The following is a 24,039-nucleotide window of genomic DNA, read 5'->3' as shown; positions in this document are numbered from 1 at the left end:
GATTCCGTGATGGTTGTTGCATCATCATTAAAGCTTGTTACGGTTGGCGCGTAACACCCCAGGCAAAAAGGATGCTCAATGACCATGCCTAATCGAAACGAAGGATGGATTCATAATTTGCTATGATTGTTTCGAGTGGTTGCCGCCAGAGGATGCAAGCCCGTGGCACGTCACCTGGGAGAAGGGATCAGCCGCCCATCCCCGACCAGACTCAGTGCATGTCACGTGACGTTGACGTGAGCAAGATCCCGCGTACGATTTTAGCGGGCCAATTTAAGGGGCCCCGCAATGTACTTTTTCAATTCATTCATTCTCTTCTTTTATATCCTTCACCAACCATTGAATTAACAGTGCGCACTAAAAATCGTCTCGTCCCTGCATGATCGCCATGGCCTGCAGCCCGCCGACAACGCCACGCCACCCAATAGTAACGCTGGTCGAGGTTCGAGAAACAGGCGTCGCAACAAGTAGTGAGCTTCAAGTAACCGGCGTCACAAGAAGCTTCGTAATCCCACTCTCCCACCTCTGATTCTTGCTGCCATCTGCGCTCGAGCCAGGGGGAATGCGTAAGAGCTTCCCGCCGACTCAGCAACAGAACACATGGCGGTGGTTGCAACCCGACCACGGCGGCCACATTTAGATTGGGGCGAAATGCGAAAACACCCGTCTACTTAGATTTAGGTGCACGTTAAAGAACCCCAGGTGGTCGAAATTTCCGGAGTCCTCCACTACGGCGCGCCTCATAATCAGAAAGTGGTTTTGGCATGTAAAAACCCCATATTTTTTTTTTTAAAACAGCAGTTGAAAGGCAAATTTCCTATGAGCGTTGATTTCCTAGCGCCGGACAGTAACGTGCCGCCTCCTCGTTTCTCCCAAAGCTTGTACCGGACTTTCACGACCCTTCTCGTCGTCACCAGGCTGCTTAATGAAACATCGAGGCATGCTCTTTCATGGCACACATAGTGTCCGAGTACGACCACGCTGCATCAAATCCCACTATGGTAGCGTCATCACGGCTCAGCCAAGGCGAGCAGATGCACCTCGCCACTCGTCCGAACAGCTGTAATATGCACGGGCTTCAGGTTGTGCTGCAGTATCGCCGTCGAGTCACTAGTTTTCGTCCTCTAAGTGATACCACGTGCTGCCGTCAGTGAGCATCAATTTAGTTTCTGCGTTTCGTTTCGTTTCGGGACATTAGGCTTCAATTTGCCGTTCGAGGAACCGAACGCATCGACAGTCCGCTGCTCGAACGCAGCTTGTTTCCGCTACCGCTGATACAGAATCAGCCACTACAGTCCCGTCTGTGCTTACAATTCAAGCTTTGGGCATTGACGTTCAAGGATCTTCGCTCACATGTCCACAAGTATCAGGAGTTCCAACTGACCCAAGCCCCGCTCAGCTTCCGTCTCTTCCACACAACGCTCCAACAGAGGTCGTCCATCTGTTCTCAGAACAAGTGGGACTTGTAAACGGCTTCATCCACGACGTTTGTCTCCGAGCTTCAGTGCAACAGTCTCAGCGAAATTGCATCCTCTACCTCTGGTTCTCCGTGAGCAAATCTCCGCCGAGCTGCAAAGGCTGGAATCAGCTGACATCATCGAACGAGTCACAGTGTCCGAATGGATTTTTCCGCTCGTCGTTGTTCGGAAGAAGGACCATTTCATTCGGCTTTGCGTCGATCTTAGAGAACCCAACAAGGCCATCGCCATCGACGCCTTTCCACTACCGAGGGCTGACGAACTGTTACATCGACTCGCTGGTGCTACTATCTTCAGTAAGCGGGACTTGCAGCCCGCTTATCATCAGGTTTTATTGTCCGAGAAAAGCTGTGAGCTTGCTACATTCATCACTCACGACGGTCTCTTTCGCTTTAAGCCTGTGGTTTTCGAATTGGCATCTGCGCCTTCCGCTGTTCAGCAGATAATGTCATCTGTGTTAAAAGACTGTCCATGTACCTTGTGCTGCCTAAGTGATGTTTTGATTTGGGCCGCACACAAGCTGATCATGATAAAAATCTGCAAACTGCGCTTTCCAGAATCTCAGCTGCTGGCATGTAGTTAAATGCAAACTCTGTATACAGTGTCCCAGAGCTCACTTTTCTTGGACATAAGTTCAGTGCAAACGGCATTTCGCCGCTGGCAAACAAAGTGAAGTCAATTGTTGATGCACCGCAGCCAAATGACAAGAAGTATCTGCATTCGTTTCTTGGTCTCACGCGATGGTACTCTAAACTGATCCTGCAGTAAGCTGAATTGGTAGAACCACTAGGAAACTGCTAAAGCAAGGACAACCTTTTGTCTGGGATCAGGATACTTAGTACAGCTTCCAGACTATTAAGGGAGTGGTTGCATGCGAATTCAGATCTTACGCCAATAGCGTTAAGACCTACGTGGAACGTCGGCGCGCAACAAAATGCCCTCAATTTCTTCCAGGAAATCGTGTCCGAGTACGTAACTCGAGAACGTCCGGTCCTACATAATCGGGTCGGTTTAAGATTTACCGCAAGGTAGGTCGCAATACTCTCAAACTTGGCACGTTAAAGAACGCCAGGTGGTCGAAATTTCCGGAGTCCTCCACTACGGCGTGCCTCATGATCAGAAAGTGGTTTTGGCACGTAAAACCCCATAATTTTTTTTTCAAACTTGAGAATGGCAAACGTTAAGAATGCATCCAAACTTGTGAAATGCCCTGCACGACAGGATTTTCTTGAAAACTTCACTGAAAAGTCACTCCAGTGACTACCCATCCCTTGGTGGTCTTCCACATTTTATTCTAGTTACTACTGGTATAGGGGATACCTTACGTTTCTTGTAGCGTAAACGTGCAGTAGGCACATCATCACTACGGTGCTGACCGTCATACGAATTTGTCTTTCATGCCAAAAAGTTTTTGGACATTACTTAGGCCTGTAGCATCCTTACGGGGGACTGTGCCAACTTCTTGGGAGTGTAAAGTGCTTTATACGCACAGTCTTCATTCCACGACAGCCACAGAGCTGTCTCGAGTCAGGCTCAGGGCGAATGAGCCACCCAGCAGTGCTGTCTTAAGGGGCACTGTCTACCTTTTGTACTCTGTGAACTCTTTCATGTGTGATCTATGTGCGTGCATCTCGTCGTCTTCCCAAGACGGGTTCTGAAACTCTTCAGAACTGTAGTGCAATTATGTTTATCTTTAGTCTTCATGTTGGGTGTTTCTCTTAAAATGGGGAAGCCAAAGATGTCCGCTTAGAAAAAGAAGGTGTGATAGATACATGTACGTGAATTTTTTTATTGTACAAAGATGTCATCACCAAAAACGCGTGTTACAGTGCTAACATGTGCTCTTTAGTCAACTCGGTTCAATTCAATAACGACATGTAGTGAAGCAGCATTTCCACTGATTATTTTTCAATTTGGCCAACGCCAACTGAGTGATACATGTCCATTGCGCATACTACGACAAAATACTATTCATTGTATAATGATAAATAACATGTCCAAAACTTACATTGGAAAATCTTCATTGTGTAACCCTTACACTTCTGCGTTATTCTGTAACTTAAGACTTGCTTTGTTGCGAGGAGAGCGGGTGGTGCATTTTTCTCTCAGGGGAGAAGTGATGTGATATCCTGTGTCGGCTTCCAGTTTGGGTTTCGAATCGGTTACGCCAGGGCGCCACTCAGCGCCAAACACTGTATGTACAACGGCTGCGTTTCCCCTCGCTGGAATAACGCCATTCTTTACCTGGTCCCCGACTTGAGCAGTCCGGCTCTTTTTCCGGCGGCGCTGCGTGCCCCGGCCGTTTAAGCCTCATGCCGTAGGTCCTCCATCCGACCGCCCTGTCGAAGTCATTGCCCCCGTCGATGTCACTACAGCCATCAATGCCCTCGACTTCAGTGTCAAACTTTATGGCATTTTTCGACGCGGGACGTTTCCGTCTAATGAAATACCAGGGCTGCCTTCCCCGCACTCCCAGCATGCTCGGTTTCGATATTGCCTTGATGTAGCGTTGAAAGTTCACTGTCTCGACTTGTGTGCAATTTTCAAGATTAAAAGAAATGGGGTGTAAGAAAGTTTGGCCGCCCCCAGGTTTGCCATAGATAACCAACCGTCCCCAAGATTCTAGTAACACTTTAGGTAATTAACAAATTAGTTGTTGAATTTCTGTTAATTAGTATTCTGAAGTTTACGTTATTCGCTTTATTTATGTTCGCGTCGCCTCGAAATTCCTTTGCAAGAAAGCCACGCTCGCTACGCTCATAGCCTTTTTATAAAAGAAATCAGTACATAAAAACACTATATGCATAGCAAAATTGACAAATACAGTCATTATAGAATATGTGATCGGTCTGGATAATGACTTTCTTAGAACTTATTTTAGGCTGCCCATCTCTTGCGCATAGGTCACATGTTCAACACCTTTCTTTCTTGTACAGTTGTACCCTTGTTTACAGTATGTACACAAACTGTCCACATTGTAATGATCCGGTGTCTCCCTTTGCGCATTGTGATAAGTCCAACGCCTCTACATTGACACGACCCGTATAACTGTGGATTGATCACGTCTCAGTCGAATTCCTATCTTCTATGTGAGTTGTGGACACCTCTACAACGAAGACCACTAAGGGTGATTCCTCTGTATAACGAAGGAACATAGACCTCAGCAATAATTCAGCCGTAAGGGACTTACGGCTGAATTATTGCTTTACAACGAACCCGTCGTACCGGTGCGCCACTGGCCTCCGCAGATCGTCGTCAAGGTAGGCTCTGCGCCAGCGCAATGCGACGCGCTTCACGAGCGTGCCGACCTCAAAGTATAGCCATGCTGCAGTGCTCCAGGAATCGCTAATCTTGCACGCTGCTTCTTTTCGCGCATCAGCGGGTGCGATGGCTGGCGAATACATCGCAGTCGATGACGACTTTGGTGATGTAAGCATGACTGACAACTGACGACGCCTTCAGAGCAATCTAAGGACGCGAATCTAAGGCAGAAAGCACGCGAACGTCGACGAAGGCAACGATGATAAAAACCGCGCAAACGAACCGCAAGTTTTGACGGCGAGGGAGGCAGTAGCGGCGTTCGACGGTCTGCAGCTTTACTTTGTGTATAGCTCCTCTGTTTCGCCGCGGTGCGCGATGTGAACCTCGGTGAAATAAGGTTGGCTGCGGTCGGCACGTACCGTCAGACAAAGTGTGCACAAAATGAAAAAGAAACATAAAAAAAAACAAATAAATTTGCGACCTACTTCACTAAGCCTCTCTTGAAGTCATGTTAAATAAATGTTTTCGTTTGTTGGACGTGCTTAGCCTGCTCTGTTTTGAACAGTACGGTGCGCGACCTTTATATACAGCAGGGTGACCTGTACGACGAATGATTTTGGAGGTTCCGAGCACTTCGGTGTAAAGGCGTTTGACTGCACACAGACTTTCAAACTGGCTAGACAATGTCTGTAGGGCGCAGGCAACAAATATCTATGGACACAGCATAGATTTTCCACAGTCTTTTCAAATGAAGTATAGGGCCTGACCCTTCCTTGAATTCACGTATACCCTGCCTTTTCTCTTTCTCTTTGCACAGAGGGTACCAGTCGTGATGCATAAGATACCCATAAGCCTTCAAGAAGTAACGGGTGGGGTAAGTGCGTTCTTATTTTCACACGACTTATTAGGTTAGACGGTGCTACGATCGGTAATTGTTACAATGTGCCCACCCTAGAACATTTTAATTCTTGTTCACCTGCACATTTCTACGGAGGCGGAAAGCGCGACCATACTTATTCCGGAGCCTCGCACATCTTACATTAAACCGGCAGATCATGCACCCTCTCTTCAAAACTCTGGACTGAGTGCGATGCATCCCAACGAGTACATTCCCAAAGCAATTTCTGAGAAGGACCTAATGGCAGCGGGGATACAAAGAGCGCGATTCCCCATTCAGCTCCTCGGCATGGAACGTTTCCCTCAGCTGGGGAAGCGTCGATTAACAATCCGTTTTCTTCTTTCTCCAGGGAATTTGCCTCCCGCTCTTGCAAAGAGCTTTAGCCCGGGCCCAACTCAGATGCCGCCTATTGAAACACATAAATCGCAAAAGGCTTTTCCAAGATAACGCCCGGACGAAATTCAATGAAATTTGTTACATTTTAGCGAGAAAGTTCAGTTATAGTGACTCTAGAAGTAGAATTTCAATTTAGAAGCTGGGCCGTCTCCCAGAAATAGTCAAAAAATGGGCAAGGAAGAAAGAAAAGGAATAATGAAATCCACACATTCGTAACTCTGCGCCAAAGACAGATATCTCGGATTTTTAAACTACATCCGTTAGAGAATTAAAGCGGACAAATTTGACATATAAATTTACAGCTGGCCTAAATTTATTAAAATATTTACGAGGTATTTGCGTAAGTGCTACTCAAAGATTCTCGCTATATTTCGGAGCGGTGTATAACACATCACTTTTGTACGCTTCAGATGTAATAGTAGGTGCAGTTTACAGAATTTTGGTGCTATTTCTTATTGCTAAGTTAAATAATTAAATACTTTATAGTATTGTTTCTTTTCAACTTTTCAGGAACGTTGGCAAATTTATCGACGGCCGAAATGAAACATGTGCTTCCTACAGTCTTTTGCTTTTAAATGTAACAAACCCCATCAAATTAAAATGCCGTGGCTTCCGGGACAACCGATTTCCCCGTTCCCGCGAATCGATGTAGGAGCCGCCGAGTGAAGGCTTCCTCCCAATGACCGCAGCTTTTCCGTTTACCAAAAGAATGGACGCGCCTGTCCTCATGGGCGAACATTTGCTTGGGAGTGACTCATCACGAGGAACAGTCGCCGAATGACTGTGAGCTAAAGCACGGGTCTGTGACGTCACAGGTGGAGCATAATAGCTTCGATACAGAGCGCAGAAGACAGCGATAATTGCGGGTTCCGTGCTGCACGCAGCGAAATAATATTTAGCTCACGTGTTCATGAGCGTTTTCCTACTTCGTTCAGAAAGCATTGCTGGGCCCCTTTAGAATGTCCAGCTTTTGGACATAGTCAAGAGCCAGTCAACTGATCTTTTTATTATTATTGGAGTGTGCAAGTGTCAGTTTCCTCCTAACAATTCTGCGTCCAGTGCATCTGAACTTGAAAATAAAAGTATGGTATAGAAACAACCGTGCAGATGCCATGCACTATGGGAATCGGTGTAAACGAAGCTTTCGTGTCCACACTGCCGCCGTGGTATGGTGACGTCATCGCTTGCACCAACCAGCCATAGCGTGTTACTGGTCCAGAATTCAATTAAAGTTTAATATGGTCGACCACACAATAATTACTTTGGGGATGTACTCGCTGCAACGTCTGGTCTACAGTATGACCCCGGCTGCAATGCTTATTCGAAGGTATGCGGTGATTTGCTTTGGCCAACGCTTAGGTGTGACCACGCACCATTATCGGATGCTGGTGGGAAATGTTTCTTTACCTTCTGCATTAAAAAGCCACGCAAGGAAGCGACACGGAAGTGGAACACCGGATACGGACAAAAGTGTCCTCGCCATTCCTTATCGCTGCGCTCTTCATAGTTTGTGAGCGTAGGTAAACTTCACGGATGCCCGCGCAGCAGATTCCACTGATCCGGTCCAATCAGTAGAAATTGGTCTTGCCTTAGCGCGAAAACGGGTCTGACGCCGAGATAATAGATAGTGGATTCGTGTTTTGGTGGTCCGTGTGAACAGCAGCGGCCGCGACAAGGCCCGTAATTTGTGTTCTCTTCTGCGCTCAGGATCCGGTGGAAGAGGAAATCGCCGCCTATGTTCGTAACTACGAGCGCTACACCTTTCAAGGACGAGTACGCGTCATGTTCCCCGCTGGTCTGGGAGCATTAAAACCCCTCAACCAATCGCACACGTAAGTGAACGCAGAAATCCTCTCGTGACACAACAGCTGGACTGACTGAAATGCATTTTTTTTTTATTTGAGACAAAAAAATTAAATTGCAGAAATTGCAGCAAGCGGAATGCTCATTTGGTACCACATTATTTTGAAAAAGAAATGCCATAAATTGGCAAGCATATATAAAAAAAATTGAAGCACGAAATTCAGAGATTCGCAACCCTGCACCAAAAATAGATATCGCAGTTCCGTAAGCTGCACCTGTACGAGTATTTAAAGCTGAGAATCTTATGTGTGGGTTTACAACTTATATGACATTGTTACGGTGCTTGCGGGGATTTTGCTAATGTCAACCTTATAAATTAATTAGATATTTCAGAGTGGTATGTAATAGATCTATATTCACTTTAGCTGTATCGAAAGATGCAGCTTACAGAACGATATATATATATGTATATATATATATATATATATATATATATACAGTGAAGCAGACGCGCGTATGAAGCGGTTTATTGACCTTTCGGCCTGGGTCCGGCCTTCATCAGAATACGAGGTGTGACACAAAAGAAACAAGACTAAGTGTGCAGCTTGAAAAAAGAGTGGAGTTGGCAACAACTGTTTTGCTGATGTAATCCCACACACCACCTCTATTGATGCGTCCAGTTTTGACGCAATCGATCACGCCAGTTGGGAGTGCTGCGTCATTCAAAAATCAGCCACGGAAACATTTCAAATAATAACCAAGGCTTATGGAGGTGTAACTTTGTCTAGTCCACGTGTGTTTGAATGGCATAAGCGGTTTTCAGGGGGAAGGGACAGCGTGGAAGATGATGAACATGCTGGGCGCCCAAGGTCAGCGATTACACTCCAAAACATTGCCAAAGTTCGTGATGTGATCAGTGGTGACCGAAGATTAAGTGTTCGTGCAGTGCCGGAGTTGGTTCACTTGGATAGGAAAGCTGTTCGACGCATTTTAACGGACGAATTACATATGAGGAAGATTTGTGCGAAAGTTGTTCCAAAAGTTCTGTCCGTTGACCAAAAGCAGTGCCGTAAAGACGTGTGTGTGGACATGTTAGAACTCATTGCAAACGAGCCAAATTTTTTGAAATCTGTTGTAACATGTGATGAGACATGTATTCTTACCTATGACCCAGAAAGTAAGTGACAGTAAATGCAGTTGAGGTCTCCAGGATCCCCAAGACCCAAAAAAGCACGCATGTCAAAAGCGAAATTCGAGGCAGTGTTAATTGTCTTCTTCGACATTAATGGAATTGTAATGATTGAGTGGGTTCCCAGGGGTCAGACTGTTAATCAACACTACTACAATGAAGTACTAAAAAGACTTCGTGAAAAAATTAGGAAAGAAAGGTCACAGTTGTGGAGTGATGAATGGCTGTTGCACCAGGGCAATGCACCCGCTCACACGGCCCTATCTGTCAAGCAGTTTCTGACCAGCAAAAACATTACTGTGATGGGGCATCCTCCTTATTCAGCTGATTTGGCTCCATGCGACATTGTTTTACTTCCTAAAGTTAAATCTTCTTAAAGGGAACTCATTTCACCTCAGTTGAAGAGGTTCAGGCAAAAACGGAGAATCTCCTGAAGGGCCTTCCAAAAACCTCCTTCCAGACCGGTTACCAGCAATGGCAGCACCGAATGACGAAGTGTGTGAATGCTGAAGGGGACTGCTTTGAAGGTGATAATGTCACAGAGAGCTGATTCAGTTAGTACAATAAGTTATTTGACCAGTTTCGTTTTTTTTGTGTCACACCTCGTACATTACATGGTGTCAGTACAGTTAATATACATGTGCCTATCAACCGAATGAAGACACGCTTACATGAAAAACGAATAAAACGGGCGAACAAAATGCATCCGAATCGTTCAAAGGACAGCTGACACGTGTATAGACCGATGCCGATTGCAAACATATCATCTAAAATACAAAGCATAAAAACGCACCGAAATGAATTGTAAAAAACCAATCGCCACGTGACAACAAACGTCAATATGTCCTCAATATGTGCTGTGTTATCAAGGAAACACAGAGACAGAAAAAGGGGAATAGCGACGTACTAGTAGAAGAAGGGGCAAGTGACAGGCTACAAAGACAGGCAACTCAATTTTCCTACACATTCATTCATACCACACGCGACGGTATCAAACTTGTAAATAAGGAAGGATTCGCGGGCTTCTCTATCATAATTTGAACGAAATCCAGATTCAAGCAACGTGACTCTCAGTTTATCAAATTAGTGGTCAGGAAGATGCACTTGTCTTGAGATGGGCAGGTTGGGCAACGTGTTAGCGTGGGATTTATGATTGTTAAAGCGGAATCTGAAAGGCCCTTCTGTTTGTCCGATGTACCGTTTTTTGCAGAGTGTACATTCAAGCATGTATATTACGTTTTTTGTGTCGCAGTCGAAATCGCCTTTGATTTTTAAACAAAAGTTTGAAGACGTACTAGTAACCTGTTGCGATGTGACCATGTAGAGGCGTACTTTACATCGCGGTTTTCGACAAGGATGGCATCCGATGGCATCAGAGCAGTCAGTCTTAGATGATGATGCTAGTATATCTCGAATATTTCTACCTTTACGGTATACTGCTTTAGGCGGATCAGAGAATATGTTTTTGAGGCGTTCACTTTGCATTAGAATATTGTGGTGTTTCTTTAATACATGCGGAACACTTGAGACTGACGCAGTGTGGGTTAGGACAAGATTTGTCTGGGGTGAGGGAGTCGGTTTGTTCTTAATGCAAAGAAGCGTTCTTCAGTCATGCACGTCTGCGCGTTTTATTGCATCGTCAATTAATTGTGGTGGGTAATTTTGTTTGGCTAAAGCGTTTTTTAGGGTACCGCAATTCTTTTGAACCTCTGATTGCTCAGAACAAATTCTTTTAAAACGTAAGGCTTGGCTATAAGGAATGCTAGTCTTGCAATGTTTAACGTGGCTGCTATCGAAGTGCAAATATTGACATCTATCTGTCAGCTTTTTGTATAGGGTAGTAGACAGTTCATCATTTAGCACTGAAACGCGGACGTCAAGGAAGTTAATAGTATACATGCAGAATACGTGTGAGAAAATGATATGGATGGATGGGCATTCTTAAAGTCAGATATGAAAGAAAGCAGTTCCTGTTCCCCATGAGGCCAAATCAGAAAAACATCGTCAATGTAACGTTTGTAATAAAAAGGTTTTAACGTACTGGTTAGCGAAAATCCTTTTTATTACAAACGTTACATTGACGATGTTTTTCTGATTTGGCCTCATGGGGAGCAGGAACTGCTTTCTTTCATATCTGACTTTAAGAACGCCCATCCATCCATATCATTTTCTCACACGTATTCTGCATGTATACTATTAACTTCCTTGACGTCAGCGTTTCAGTGCTAAATGATGAACTGTCTACTACCCTATACAAAAAGCTGACAGATAGATGTCAATATTTGCACTTCGATAGCAGCCACGTTAAACATTGCAAGACTAGCATTCCTTATAGCCAAGCCTTACGTTTTAAAAGAATTTGTTCTGAGCAATCAGAGTTGCAAAAGAATTGCGGTACCCTAAAAACCGCTTTAGCGAACCAAAATTACCCACCACAATTAATTGACGATGCAATAAAACGCGCAGACGTGCATGACTGAAGGACGCTTCTTTGCATTAAGAAGAAACCGACTCCCTCACCCCAGACAAATCTTGTCCTAACCCACACTGCGTCAGTCTCAAGTGTTCCGCATGTATTAAAGAAACACCACAATATTCTAATGCAAAGTGAACGCCTCAAAAACATATTCTCTGATCCGCCTAAAGCAGTATACCGTAAAGCTAGAAATATTCGAGATATACTAGCATCATCATCTAAGACTGACTGCCCTGATGCCATCGGATGCCATCCTTGTCGAAAACCGCGATGTAAAGTATGCCCCTACATGGTCACATCGCAACAGGTTACTAGTACGTCTTCAAGCTTTTGTTTAAAAATCAAAGGCGATTTCGACTGCGACACAAAAAACGTAATATACATGCTTGAATGTACACTCTGCAAAAAACGGTACATCGGACAAACAGGAGGGCCTTTCAGATTCCGCTTTAACAATCTTAAATCCCACGCTAACACGTTGCCCAACCTGCCCATCTCAAGACACGTGCATCTTCCTGACCACTAATTTGATAAACTGAGAGTCACGTTGCTTGAATCTGGATTTCATTCAAGTTATGATAGAGAAGCCCGCGAATCCTTCCTTATTTATAAGTTTGATACCGTCGCGTGTAGTATGAATGAATGTGTAGGAAAATTGAGTTGCCTGTCTTTGTAGCCCGTCACTTGTCCATTCTTCTACTAGTACGTCGCTATTCCCCTTTTTCTGCCTCTGTGTTTCCTTGATAACACAGCACATATTGAGAACATATTGACGTTTTGTTGTCACGTGGCGATTGGTTTTTTACAATTCATTTCGGTGCGTTTTTATGCTTTGTATTTTAGATGATATGTTTGCAATCGGCATCGGTCTATACACGTGTCAACTATGCTTTGAACGATTCGGATGCATTTTGTTCGCCCGTTTTATTTGTTTTTCATGTAAGCGTATCTTAATTTGGTTGATAGGCACATGTATATTAACTCTACTGACACCATGCAATGTATTCTCATGAAGGCCGGACCCCGGCCGAAACGTCAATAAACCGCTTTATACGCGCGTCTGCTTCACTGTGAATATTTACCCGGACCCAGAACTGTATTTTTTCTGGTATATATATATATATATATATATATATATATATATATATATATATATATATATATATATATTCCTGCATTAAACAGCGGTAAACCCGATACTTGCGTTTCTTGAAGAAAAAAAAAATTTAATCCTAGAGTTTTACGTGCTAAAACCGCGATATGATTATGAGGCACGCCGTAGTGGGGGGGCTCGGGAAATTTCGAACACCTGGGGATCTTTAACGTGCCCCCAATGCATGGAACCCACAGGCGTTTTTGCATTTCACCACCATCGAAATGCGACCGCCGCGGCCGGGATTTGTAAGAGTTAGCAATTTTAAGAAATTTGTGAAGGAAATTGACAAAGTAAATAAAATATCTGATTCGTACAGTAACCAGATTATTATTATTTTTTCTTTTAAATACCCCAGAACTAATCAGATTAGGGGGAGTGAGTGCTGACGAAAACGATTCCGTCGTTTCCATGTATTTAGATAAGAGCTCCTCAAACAACAACAACAACAACAACAACAACAACAACAACAACAACAACAATAATAATAAGACAGAAGAAAACAAAGAAAGTCAAAAATAATATTGACAGCAACAACAATCATAAGAATAATAAATGCTTATACACTACGCAGTATGTCAGCTAGTGCATTAAAATTTCTCCATAGCGTACAAAGAGATAATCTATATATTCCTGGCTACTAAGTTAGTAGAAAATAAAAAAAAATATCTTCCCCAGGTCTTTTAATATGGCAGGCTGAAAAGCAGAAGCCGGCACAGATTGCTTGAGCGAGCAATTGTGTCGCTGGGAAGGCATATTATTAGACGCACGTGTGAAGAAGCGGTTGAAGTTGTGAACCACTGTCGCTGGCCTTTCAGAAAAGGAAAAAAAGTGTAAGCAGTGACACGCTTTCCTCGGAGATTGTTTATTAACGACCAAGTCTTCGCTGAATGTTTGTGTGGTTGGTCGAAAATTGTGCAAGAAATATCGCCGTTTCGTTGATCTTTGAAGGGGAACGACATTATTTTTCGCCATTTTGTATTCAGTTCCCAAATCTTGACATTTCGGTGCGCGTTTGCAACTTTTCCACAACCAGTCTCTGTAAGAAATAGCTGTCACTATATCGCGGTGAACGATAGATAATTTTCCACATTTTTCAATTACAGTGTGCTTACGTGAGCGTCGAAACTTCTTTAACTGACGGAAAAAGCTTTTGTAGTCTGAAGAATATACCGCTCCCACAATATGTTGCGTCCCGTTAAAGTGTGCATTAAACTGAACTGTTCTTATTTACTTTTCCGAATAAAGGGAAAATAAGACACGAACCCGTTCGTAGCAATTGCTACAAAGGAAACTCATACGGGTTCCTCGAAAGAAACGCCTTATAGTTGAAGAAAAATTTGTCCTGGTCCGGGATTCGAACCCGGGACCACCGCCTTTCCGGGGCAGCCGCTCTACCATCTGAGCTAACCAGGAGGCTAGCAGATGGCAGGGCGAAGTCGAATTTGTCGACAACACGAAGCAAAGGCAAGTATTTGACGTAGTAGTTCTGCGGAAATCCGCAAGGTGGAGAGAAGTAATGAATAAAGGGAGAATCAGACATCCACCCGTTCGTAGCAATTGCTACAAAGGAAACCCACACGGCTTCCTTGAAAGAAACGCCTCATAGTTGAAGAAAAATTTGTTCAAGTGAAGAGTGGCTCAAATTTGGTGTCTGTCCGCTGTTCTGCTTTGAACGCATCGATATCTGGAAAAGCGGATGTCACAGAAGCGACGAGGTGATCAAAATCGTCTGCGTCGCAGTCCGTCGTGGTAAGCGGCATACGGGAAAGGCACTCTGCGTCAGCGTGCTTTCGGCCACTCTTGTAGGCAACAGCGAAGTTATATTCCTGCAACCTCAAAGCCCAGCGCGCAAGGCGACCACAAGGGTCGCGAAGATCCACGAGCCAGCACAGGGAATGGTGGTCTGTGACGACTAGGAATGGGCGTCCGTACAAGTACGAGCGAAATCGCTGAACTGCAAAGATTACAGTGAGGCATTCTTGCTCTGTCACCGTGTAATTTCGTTCAGGTTTGCTTAATGAGCGGCTTGCATAAGCAATCACGTGCTGACGGTCGTCATAACGTTGGACCAAGACGGCACCCAGACCGACGCCACTAGCATCTGTGTGGATTTCTGTCGGCGCAGTAGGATTGAAGTGGCGAAGGATAGGTCGGGAGGTCAGCAGGAACTTCAACTGACGAAATGCAGACTCGCACTCGGGTGTCCACTCAAATCATGCTTCTTTATGTAGCAGATTTGTCAGAGGATAAGCGACGTCAGCAAAACCAGGAATAAATCGACGAAAGTAAGAGCAAAGACCTAGAAAACTACGAAGTTGCTTCACTGACTGCGGTGCACTGAATGCCTCAGCAGCTGCCTTCTTGAGGGGATCAGGCCGGATACCGTCTTTGTCAACAAGATGACCCAGCACAAGGGTTTGACGGTCACCAAAGTTACATTTCTTGGAGTTCAGAACCAGGCCGGCGTTTTTGATGCAGTCGAGGACAATATCCAGGCGCGCATTGTGCTCATTGAATGTGCGCCCGAATATAACAACGTCGTCAAGATAGCACATACAGATGTTCCATTTTAACCCACGCAGAATGGTGTCCATGAACCTTTCAAAGGTTGCTGGAGCGTTGCACAACCCAAATGGCATCACATTGAATTCGAATAATCCATCCGGGGTTATGAAGGCTGTTTTCTCCTTGTCTGCCGGGTGTATCGGGATTTGCCAATATCCTGAGCGCAGGTCCACTGAAGAAAAATAAGAGGCCGAATGAAGGCAATCAATTGCATCATCAATCCGGGGCAGCGGGTAGACATCCTTCTTTCTTAGTCACCGCGTTTAATCTTCGATAGTCGACGCAAAATCTCCAGTTACCGTCTTTCTTTCTGACGAGTATGACCGGAGCTGCCCAAGGACTCGAGGACTCTTGTATTATCCCCTTTTTCATCATGTCACTCACTTGTTCCCCGATTATCTTGCGCTCGTTAGGCGACACGCGATAAGGCTTTTGCCTGATCGGGCGCGCAGATCCCGTATCGATAGCATGGCACGTTCGTGACTCTGGAATCGAGAACGCTTTGTCCGGCTACGCGAAGTCAAAGACTGACAGATGCTTAGAAAGCGTATCCACCAAGGTATGGCGCTCCCTTGTGCTGAGCGACTTGTTCATCATAGACAGAAGCTTTTTGTATGAGACGTGGCGAAGGTCAGCAGGTTCACACGGCGGGTCTGTTAGTACGGCTACGGACGAAGACGTTTATTCTGTAAAGTAGGCGAGTTTCAAGCCGTCTGGAAGCAGGACGGGTTCTGTCGAGCAGTTGGCCGTCCACAAGCCAGCACGCCCGTTGCCGATGGATACCACACAATGAGGGACAAAAACGTTCTTCTTCACACGATTTAGATGCATTGGCTCTACGGAGGCATCGAAACTGTCTGGAACTTCACCGTGAGATACAACCGGCACGCACACAGAGGTGGACGCAGGCACAACAGTATCTGCAGACACACAAAGTTCACCTTGACTGCAAGTCTCCTCTAAGAGCCCGGACGAAACATGGCCATCGACGCAAACTTCCCCCGTGTGACAATCAACGGTCGCACCACACTGCCGCACAAACTCGATGCCAAAATCACTTCGTGCGTCGATCGGGGAATAACTACAAACTCCGTCGCGAAAACTCCACCAGCCAAGGATACTTCAGCAGTGCACACACAAACAAGGCGCAACGACTCGCCGCTGACTCCACAAAACGCTGCAGCCTGGTCCCACGCAAATACAACTTTGCGCCCCAACCGACCTTTAAAACCGAGACTCATTACGGATACAGTTGCTCCGGTATCCACTAAAGCCATTGTAGAAACACCATCAACAAGTACATGCACTTTGTTCTTAATCATAGCAACTGCAGGGGGCATTTCTGTCGATAGCACGTGTCGAGCGACCTCACCCCCATCGGCCGCGCTAGCTAGTTTTCCGGTTGTGAAGGCGAGGCAGAGCGGTGCACTGGCGATGGAGATTGACGTAAACGCGGTGCACGAGAAGTTGGCGGTGGCGTCAAACTCCTGTCAGATGCCGGCGAGCGGCTCCGGAAGCTTCTCTGCCAGTAATCGTTGCCAGGAGGGACGCCAGCTGACCAAGAGGTGGTGTATGGCTGTTGAGTTGTCCGCGTAGGAGGTGTGGTCCTTGCCGAAGACCCCGATCGACGATTCCACGTTGTTGGGCGACGATTGCAAAATTTCGCTATGTGGCCCGCGACACCGCATTGGAAACACACCGACAGATGCCGCAAATTTCGATGTTCTTCCATGTAGTCACGCATGTTGCTGTCGACTGCATAGCCAGCAGGTGGGTCCCATTCATCATGGCTAGGCATCGGCCGCCGGGAGGCGTGCGTGCGGCGAGGGCGTTGGTCGTAGTCATGATCTTGATAGCTTATGGTCCCTCTCGTTTGTGGGGTAGACCTATACTCGACGGTCGCTGAGTGAACCGTGGGTTGCCATGCGGTCGAAACGGCCGTGTTGCTCATCTCGTGTGGTAAGTACGCACCAGCGATGCCGGGTGTGCAACGGTACATCTCTTCCCGATGGAGCAACTCTTCGCGAACAATCTGCCGTATTGTTGATGGAAGGTCAACACACGAACTCGAGTCTACACTTGCCACCGTTGTGACATTAGCCAGGCGACCAAGCTTCGGTATTATCCGTCGCATCTTCAGCGTCTCAAAGGTCCTGCAGTGGCGAATGACGTCAGACACGGAATCCAAGCTTTCCTTGCTGATCAAAAAATTGTGGACGTCTTCGGCTATTCCTTTCAACAAATGTCCAACTTTGTCATCTTCAGACATTTGAGAGTTGACTATTTTACACAGTTTCAGAACTTCTTCGATATAAGTCGTACAGGTCTCGCCGGGAATCTGAGCTCTTTGCGAAAGCGTCTGTTCAGCGCGTCTCTTTCTTGCGCTATGGAGTCTCCAAAACACGATCTGAGCTCCTCTACGAAAAGCTCCCATGAAGTGAGCGTGCCTTCGTGATTCTCATACCAGACGAGCGCTGTGTCGGTAAGGGAAAACACAACATTGGTCAACTGTGCGGTCGAGTTCCAACCGTTAGATCGGCTCACCCTTCGGTAGTTCGTGAGCCACTCGTCGACATCTTCTCCGGCTTTTCCCCCGAAAGTGAGTGGCACCCGGTAGTATTGCCACGGACTGCCAGGTGCTGGCCTTGAAGCCGCGTCAGAACCTTCGGGAATCTGGCAGGCGTATTCAGGCATATCTGGTGAGGGTAACGGAAGTCCGGCAAGTCGACGGCTTCGGCGAAGTTGTAGCAGGGTAGGCTCCGTGGTTACGAGGTGTACCCCGCACCTCCACCAATTTGTTACAAGCACGGGTAAAAGGGGTTTATTTAGGCGTGTGAGAGCAGGAATGGCAGTCTAAGAACAACAGGAATGGCCGCTGCACAGTCTTCGTTCTCCTCTTCCCTTCTCTTTTTGATCCCCGCGTCCCTTTTACGCGCTTGGACGTAACAATACTATAAGAGAAATTATAGGCGCCCACCTCACAAGCCAACGAGAACGCCTAGCCCTCACACCAACAGGAAGAACAGTCCTAGCCCGCCTTGGCTACCCCACACATGGCAAAGGCCACGAACAAGCAATCCATCTGGCCCCCAAGTTCCGGGAGCACATGAAGGCAGCCCCTATCCCCAGAAGCATGCACCCGGAACATCATGCCTATGGTCACCAAGCTCGCGCAAATATGCTACAGACAAAATATGGCAGTCTCCCCCCCCACACTATACACAGATGCCGCGCAGTACCCACAAAAAGCAGCCATGACGGCCAGCGTTGTCGACTATAACTTTCAAGAGGTGGTATCGATGACGGTTCGTACTGCCAGCGCCCTCGTAGCGGAGGACACAGATATCGTCTTGGCCATCACCTCTAGTCTGACCAACGAGTACGCCGCAATTATTACTGACTCCCAGGCAGCTTGCCGTAGCTACGCGAGATGCAGAATATCTTCAATCGCTCACCGACTCCTCAAACAACCCTCCCGATTTCCGGACGTTGAAATAGTGTGTACTCCAGGACACGAGTCCCTCCGTGGAAATCAGCATGCGCCCGCTGTAGCCCGAGCTCATGCTTCTCGGGCGCCGCAAGAGAGGGATACGGCCACATCTATGGAGCCCGTACCTTTACAATACAACGCCATACTACAACACCACAGAATGAACAGACGACAATGCCCACCTCCACACAAGACCCTCTCACGTGAAGACGCCGTAACATGGCAACAATTACAAACCAATACATACCCCCATTTAAGCAGACTACACGCAATACAAGCTACACTATATCCATACTATATGCATACACTATATCCATACAATTGTCCCCTTTGTAACGATTACGCCTCCCTATATCACACCACATGGGCGTGCCTCAACGTGAAGGCGGCCACGCAAATACCCAACTCCACACCCGAGCAGTGGGAGGCCGTGCAGAATAGTTCGGACCCTCGTAACCAGCAGCCACTGGTGCGGCGGGCCCGGGAGACAGCAAGAGCCGCAGGAGCCCTGGAGTAAGGGCGCCTCCCGCACTAGCAGAAAGACATCTGCTTGTTCTTTCTTTTGCTTTTTAAATAAATGTTTCTCCTCCTGTAGGTGTCGTTATCTGGCCCCCGGCATTTCGAATATAAGGGCCCATGGGAGCTAGTGGGGACTAGATTGTTTTGAACAGTGACCTGTGTTGCATTGCAAGCACCATTTCCTGAGTTGGTGATGTCACTGACAAAGTTCCTTACAAGAGGACGAATTCCGGGTAGAGACCTTGCAGGCGGCGGCTTGCGCGGTGCACAGGTGTCTCGACGCGTGGATGATGTCATGAAGGGCTGGATGCAGGGCTACTCGCAGGAGTCGTCCCTATCTTTAGGCGATGATGCGATACCCAGCACCTCCACCAGTGTCGCGGCTCACTGGAGACAATAGTGGAGGGCGGTATTTAATCGAGAGAATCAGGACAAGCGCTCAGTTCAGGCTTCTTCTTCTCTATAGCACTTCGCTTGCACACACGAGGTCGTCGTCTTCATCGTCAGCGTGGTTGGGCACAGATGGCGTCGCGGCAATATAGAAATAAAATTTATCCCCAGCACCACCGGTGTTAATTAAGCGGTCATGGTAAATGCGTAGAAACGTTTTTTTTTTTGAAACCATTCTGTGGTATCACTGCTGGATTTAGAGGTGCTATTTGAGACCACCGACATGCATACAAATGGATAAAGACGCATTCTTGCGTAAAAATTGAGGAAACGTGCTGGAGGATTGACTCACCTTGATAATCTGCACAGATCAGAGAGCGGAGGTCCCGCATTACAACGTGTTTAGTGTGAGCAGAACAGTGCAAGGTTGAATTAAACAGCACAGCAAGATCTTTGATCCCAGAGACCTTGCACAACGGAACGGAACCTAGAGAATAAGAAAACGAAATACGTGCTGTATTGCGAGTGAAAGTCATAACATTGCTGCTAGCAGTATTCAAGGCCAGGTCTATGACTTTACAGTATTCAGAAAGAGAAAACAGGTAGTACTGCAAAATATGAGTCACCAAAAGTTGCTTAAGAATATCGAGGTCATCGGCATATACAAGGGAATAGAAATTCCGAATAGGGGAAGGAAGTCTTTTAATAAAAATTTAGAACAAGAGTGGTCATAATGAGCCTTGAGGTACCCTGCTAGTTAGTTGCCTCATAATAAGACGTTTGACCACTGACATTTAAGTAACAGGACCTATCAAGAGGATGCATGCCGTACAAGAGATTGACAACTGGAGAGTCATCACCATAGTGTGTTAGCTTACGACGTCAAAAGCTATGCTGAGGTTGCAGTAAATGCTGTCAACTTGCTACCGCTCATCTACCGGTGCGGATATTGGCGTCATGACACTTGCGAGGTTTGGGATAGTTAAGCAACCAGAGAGAAATTCATGCTGATTCAAAACCTAGTAGCTGCTCGCACTAAAAGGTAGTCCGCTGTATTCACATAGGGTCCTCGACTCGACTGTTCATTCGAAATGCTCAATGAGGGAAGTTTTCTTTTTCAATATGTTGTGAAGAGCGAAATAAGGAATCTTCGATGTGGCACAGAGAAGGAAAATCTGGTGAGCATTAGTGACGCGAATTTTACAGCCACACTGGAATACGTGAGAAGCACTAGCAGATTTCAGATGCCATGGAAAATGGGAGTTTTCAAGCAGTTATTAAACAGTTAGAATAATGGGGCAAGTACAGCTGAAATGTTTGAGAATGGCGTAGGTGATGCCATCTGGACCGCAGTTTGGGGACAGGTTCAAATGCTTAAGGCATTCGCTGATCAGCTCTTCATCTAAAGATTAGCACAGAACTAGGTGTAAGAAACGACGTGTTGCTCTGACAGATACCTGCGTTGAATCTTGAAGCTTTATGAAATGAAGAGAAATGCGCAGCAAAAGAGTCTGCCACCGTTTGGACTCGTACACCGCTAAAGTCACACAGGCGAAAACAGTCTCCACGTTTGCTCGTTCGCTTGCGTATCACGTTTCCAAAAGTCCGCCGGCCAGAGGGGAGAGTTCCTCTCCAAGAACGCAATATAGGAGTAATGAAACCGATTACAAGAGGAGGAATCACGCAAAATATCCCGAGACCCTGTGAACATCTTGGAATAGGATCCTTCATTTTGGGAGTTGTAGCGTGGCCCCGAGAGCTCACATGAGCCATAACGTTGCTTCAGCCGCTTACCCATGCTGCAGCATATAGTATCCAGCGTATTGACACGCACGTGACCTCGCGCCTCGTCTGTGTGCGCGTTTGTCTTTCTCCTGCTCTACGCAGAATGCTCATATGTCGCCTACACAGGGTGTCCCAACCATCATGCACCAATATTAAAAAAAAATGCGGATGCCACGTAGCTGGACAGACTCAAGCTATTGTCGTTTTGCGTCGCTTGGAGACACTCAGATTATATTTTTTCACCGCCTAATTACCGAATCAATCTCAAATAATTAATCAACTTCCCAAATATCATAATTAGATGAAAAGTGTCAAGTAGAACATTGTAGCGCAAGGTGAAAAACTCCCGATACAGCTTTCTGTTGCTCAATACCTGCTACAGAAAAGTTTCTTTCCGATGTCAGGATTGGGGGCTCAATCCCATCGCTCGTGATCCGTTGTCAAGATTGGAGTCGGGCATGAATTAGAAGGTAGCTGGCCCATGCCGACGTCCAACTTATTCACGCTGAGGACGTTGATGAAGGGAAGGACTGCTTCTCATCGAGAACGAGGAATATGAGTTTACTTACAGTATTTATATCAGTCTAACATGACTAAGAAAGTACATCAGTCTAACATGACTGCGTGAGAGAGAATGTCCTGAGCAGCCGCACAACAGCGGTTTTCAAACACTCGGTCCTCTCCCGATACAAGGTGATGCGAACGTTCGTTTCGTCATCGCAAACTAGCCGCCTCCCCGCAGGACGGTCTACACAAACAAATGCACACACGTGCGAAGGTCCGGAACCGACGTCAGAGGGGCACTGTAGAACTCGGGAGCCGTTCCGGGTAGCGCGTTGTCTTGCGTCTTGGTCGGTGCATGGGAAGCAGCGCCAAACGGCGTTTCCGCGGCAACTCGCGCAACCGTAGCAGATCAGGTCCGCGTTGGGGAGTTTGGGAACAATAGTTGGCCCGCCGAACTCATTCCGTCACAACGTCGATGAGGCTAGATGTTGGCGGCGGTTTCAGCACAAAGCCTGCTTCACCGAACGCATCCTAGCTGAAGCGACGGAAAGTGGGGGATGCGCGTCTTGTTCCCCGACACAAAGTCGATTTAGTCACGCTGTGGCTAGAGGTTGGCGGCGATGCTCCCGAGATGTTGCTTCCACAGTAGCAACTGGGTGGCAAACTTGCACTGCAGCTGGCCGTTCTTAACACCGAGCGTTAAAGACGCCCACGAATAACTCGCAAAGTGCCTCCCGCGGCCGGTCGCGCGGCCAGGGAGCGCACGTATCCTTAAAAAGAAACACCTGACGACCAGCGTATGGCGATTTACCCTCGCCCGATTTCCAACAGACAGCCCACAGGCCGATATGCCCGCCTGATTGAGTGGCTGCACGTGGCAGCTCGGCTCGCGCTGGCGACGGGCATCGAGCCGGCGGCCAGCGCCGCGGTGACCCTGATGACCGGCGTGTTGGGCGAGGCGCACAGCGAGCGCCGCTGCCTGACGCTCTTCGACACCGAGGCCCGGCCGTTCGCCTTCGACCGCGTGCGGGCGATGCTTCACACCGACGAGACGGCCGCCATGGTGAAGGTACATCCCAGGCTGTTCCGAAAACATTTCACTGGCAGGCCTCTTTAGTGCGTGCGCGTCACATGGACGCGGTGAGATTTCAAGGTTTTGTGACATCGCGCGAAAGTTGGGCGAAGCTCCGAAAAAAAGTGTGACCAATAGCGAAAAGGCGAAAGAATCGGAAAGACCTTTTTTTGTCTTTTGTTTGACGTAATTATGCGTAATCAATCTGCACACGTCGTATGAGATGGAGAGTTCTCGTAGTTTTCGTGACGTCGCCTGAAGGACATCCTCCTATACTCTCCTCGTAGCACATAACGCAACGTCGAAACTGTGCGACGCTGTACCGGCTATACCACCTTTTATCACTGTTCAGGTCGAACACGTTTTAACGTTTCGTCGCCAGAGTGTAAGTGCCATCGTCGTTTTAACATCCACCGCATGACATAGCCACATATAGGTATGTGCGGTTGTATAACACGTAGTTGCTGATGACGTCACACTCCGCGCTTCTCTCACATTCGTCCAGTACTTATGCAGAGCTCAGCAATCGGCGTGTCGTAAGCTCGCGTCGAACGGCCGGAGTAGAAATCAGGCAGTCGGCGTTACACGATCACTGTCACCTTCTTCTGGCTGCTGTCGTCACACGCGTAGGTGTTCGTTTTCCGTAAACACGTTGGGCCACCTGGTAATGCTTTGCGTATTCCCGAATGATGCTGGGTAGTCAGCTACTAGCAAAATGCTTCGCATAACATCGATTCCCACAGTGCATAGGATGTGCTTCATTTTTTTTTATGGAAGAGGCCCGAAACGCGGCGGAGAAGGAGCCTACATGCCCACAGCACAGTGCCTGGAGTGAGGCAAAGAATTATTCGTATCAGGAAATGTGCGATCGTGGTCCAGTGATTAGAGCAGCGGGCTGCTATGCTTGGTCGTAGAGATTCGATTTCACTGTCGGTCATTACTTTTTATTAGAGAGTAGGGAAGTGTGGCGAGAGAAGAAATTCCTCCCCGTCTACTGACTTGCCGACCTGCCGCAAGGTTCCCGGAATGAAGCAAAGAATGCTTTGCATTAAAAATA

General features: G+C 46.9%; 1 protein-coding gene and 1 non-coding gene across 2 annotated transcripts in view; one reads left to right on the top strand and one right to left on the bottom strand.

Moving 5' to 3' along the window:
• The window catches only part of LOC129383117 (uncharacterized), a 46,801-nt gene extending 23,774 nt beyond the window's left edge, over positions 1 to 23,027 (top strand). The window contains exons 4-6 of the mRNA XM_055067435.2: positions 5,557 to 5,613; positions 7,741 to 7,865; positions 22,742 to 23,027. Of these exons, the coding sequence (XP_054923410.2) occupies positions 5,557 to 5,613; positions 7,741 to 7,865; positions 22,742 to 23,027 (468 nt within the window). The remainder of the gene's footprint in view (positions 1 to 5,556; positions 5,614 to 7,740; positions 7,866 to 22,741) is intronic.
• TRNAS-GGA (transfer RNA serine (anticodon GGA)) lies at positions 13,997 to 14,070 on the bottom strand. Its single transcript has one exon. It is a non-coding gene; the product is annotated as a tRNA-Ser (tRNA).
• Positions 23,028 to 24,039: the final 1,012 nt, after the last annotated feature.

The sequence above is a fragment of the Dermacentor andersoni genome, chromosome 3 (genome assembly GCF_023375885.2).
Source record: "Dermacentor andersoni chromosome 3, qqDerAnde1_hic_scaffold, whole genome shotgun sequence".
NCBI lineage: Eukaryota > Metazoa > Arthropoda > Arachnida > Ixodida > Ixodidae > Dermacentor > Dermacentor andersoni.
Note: the sequence above shows the minus strand (reverse complement) of the source record. Positions and strands in the feature narration are given on the sequence as shown.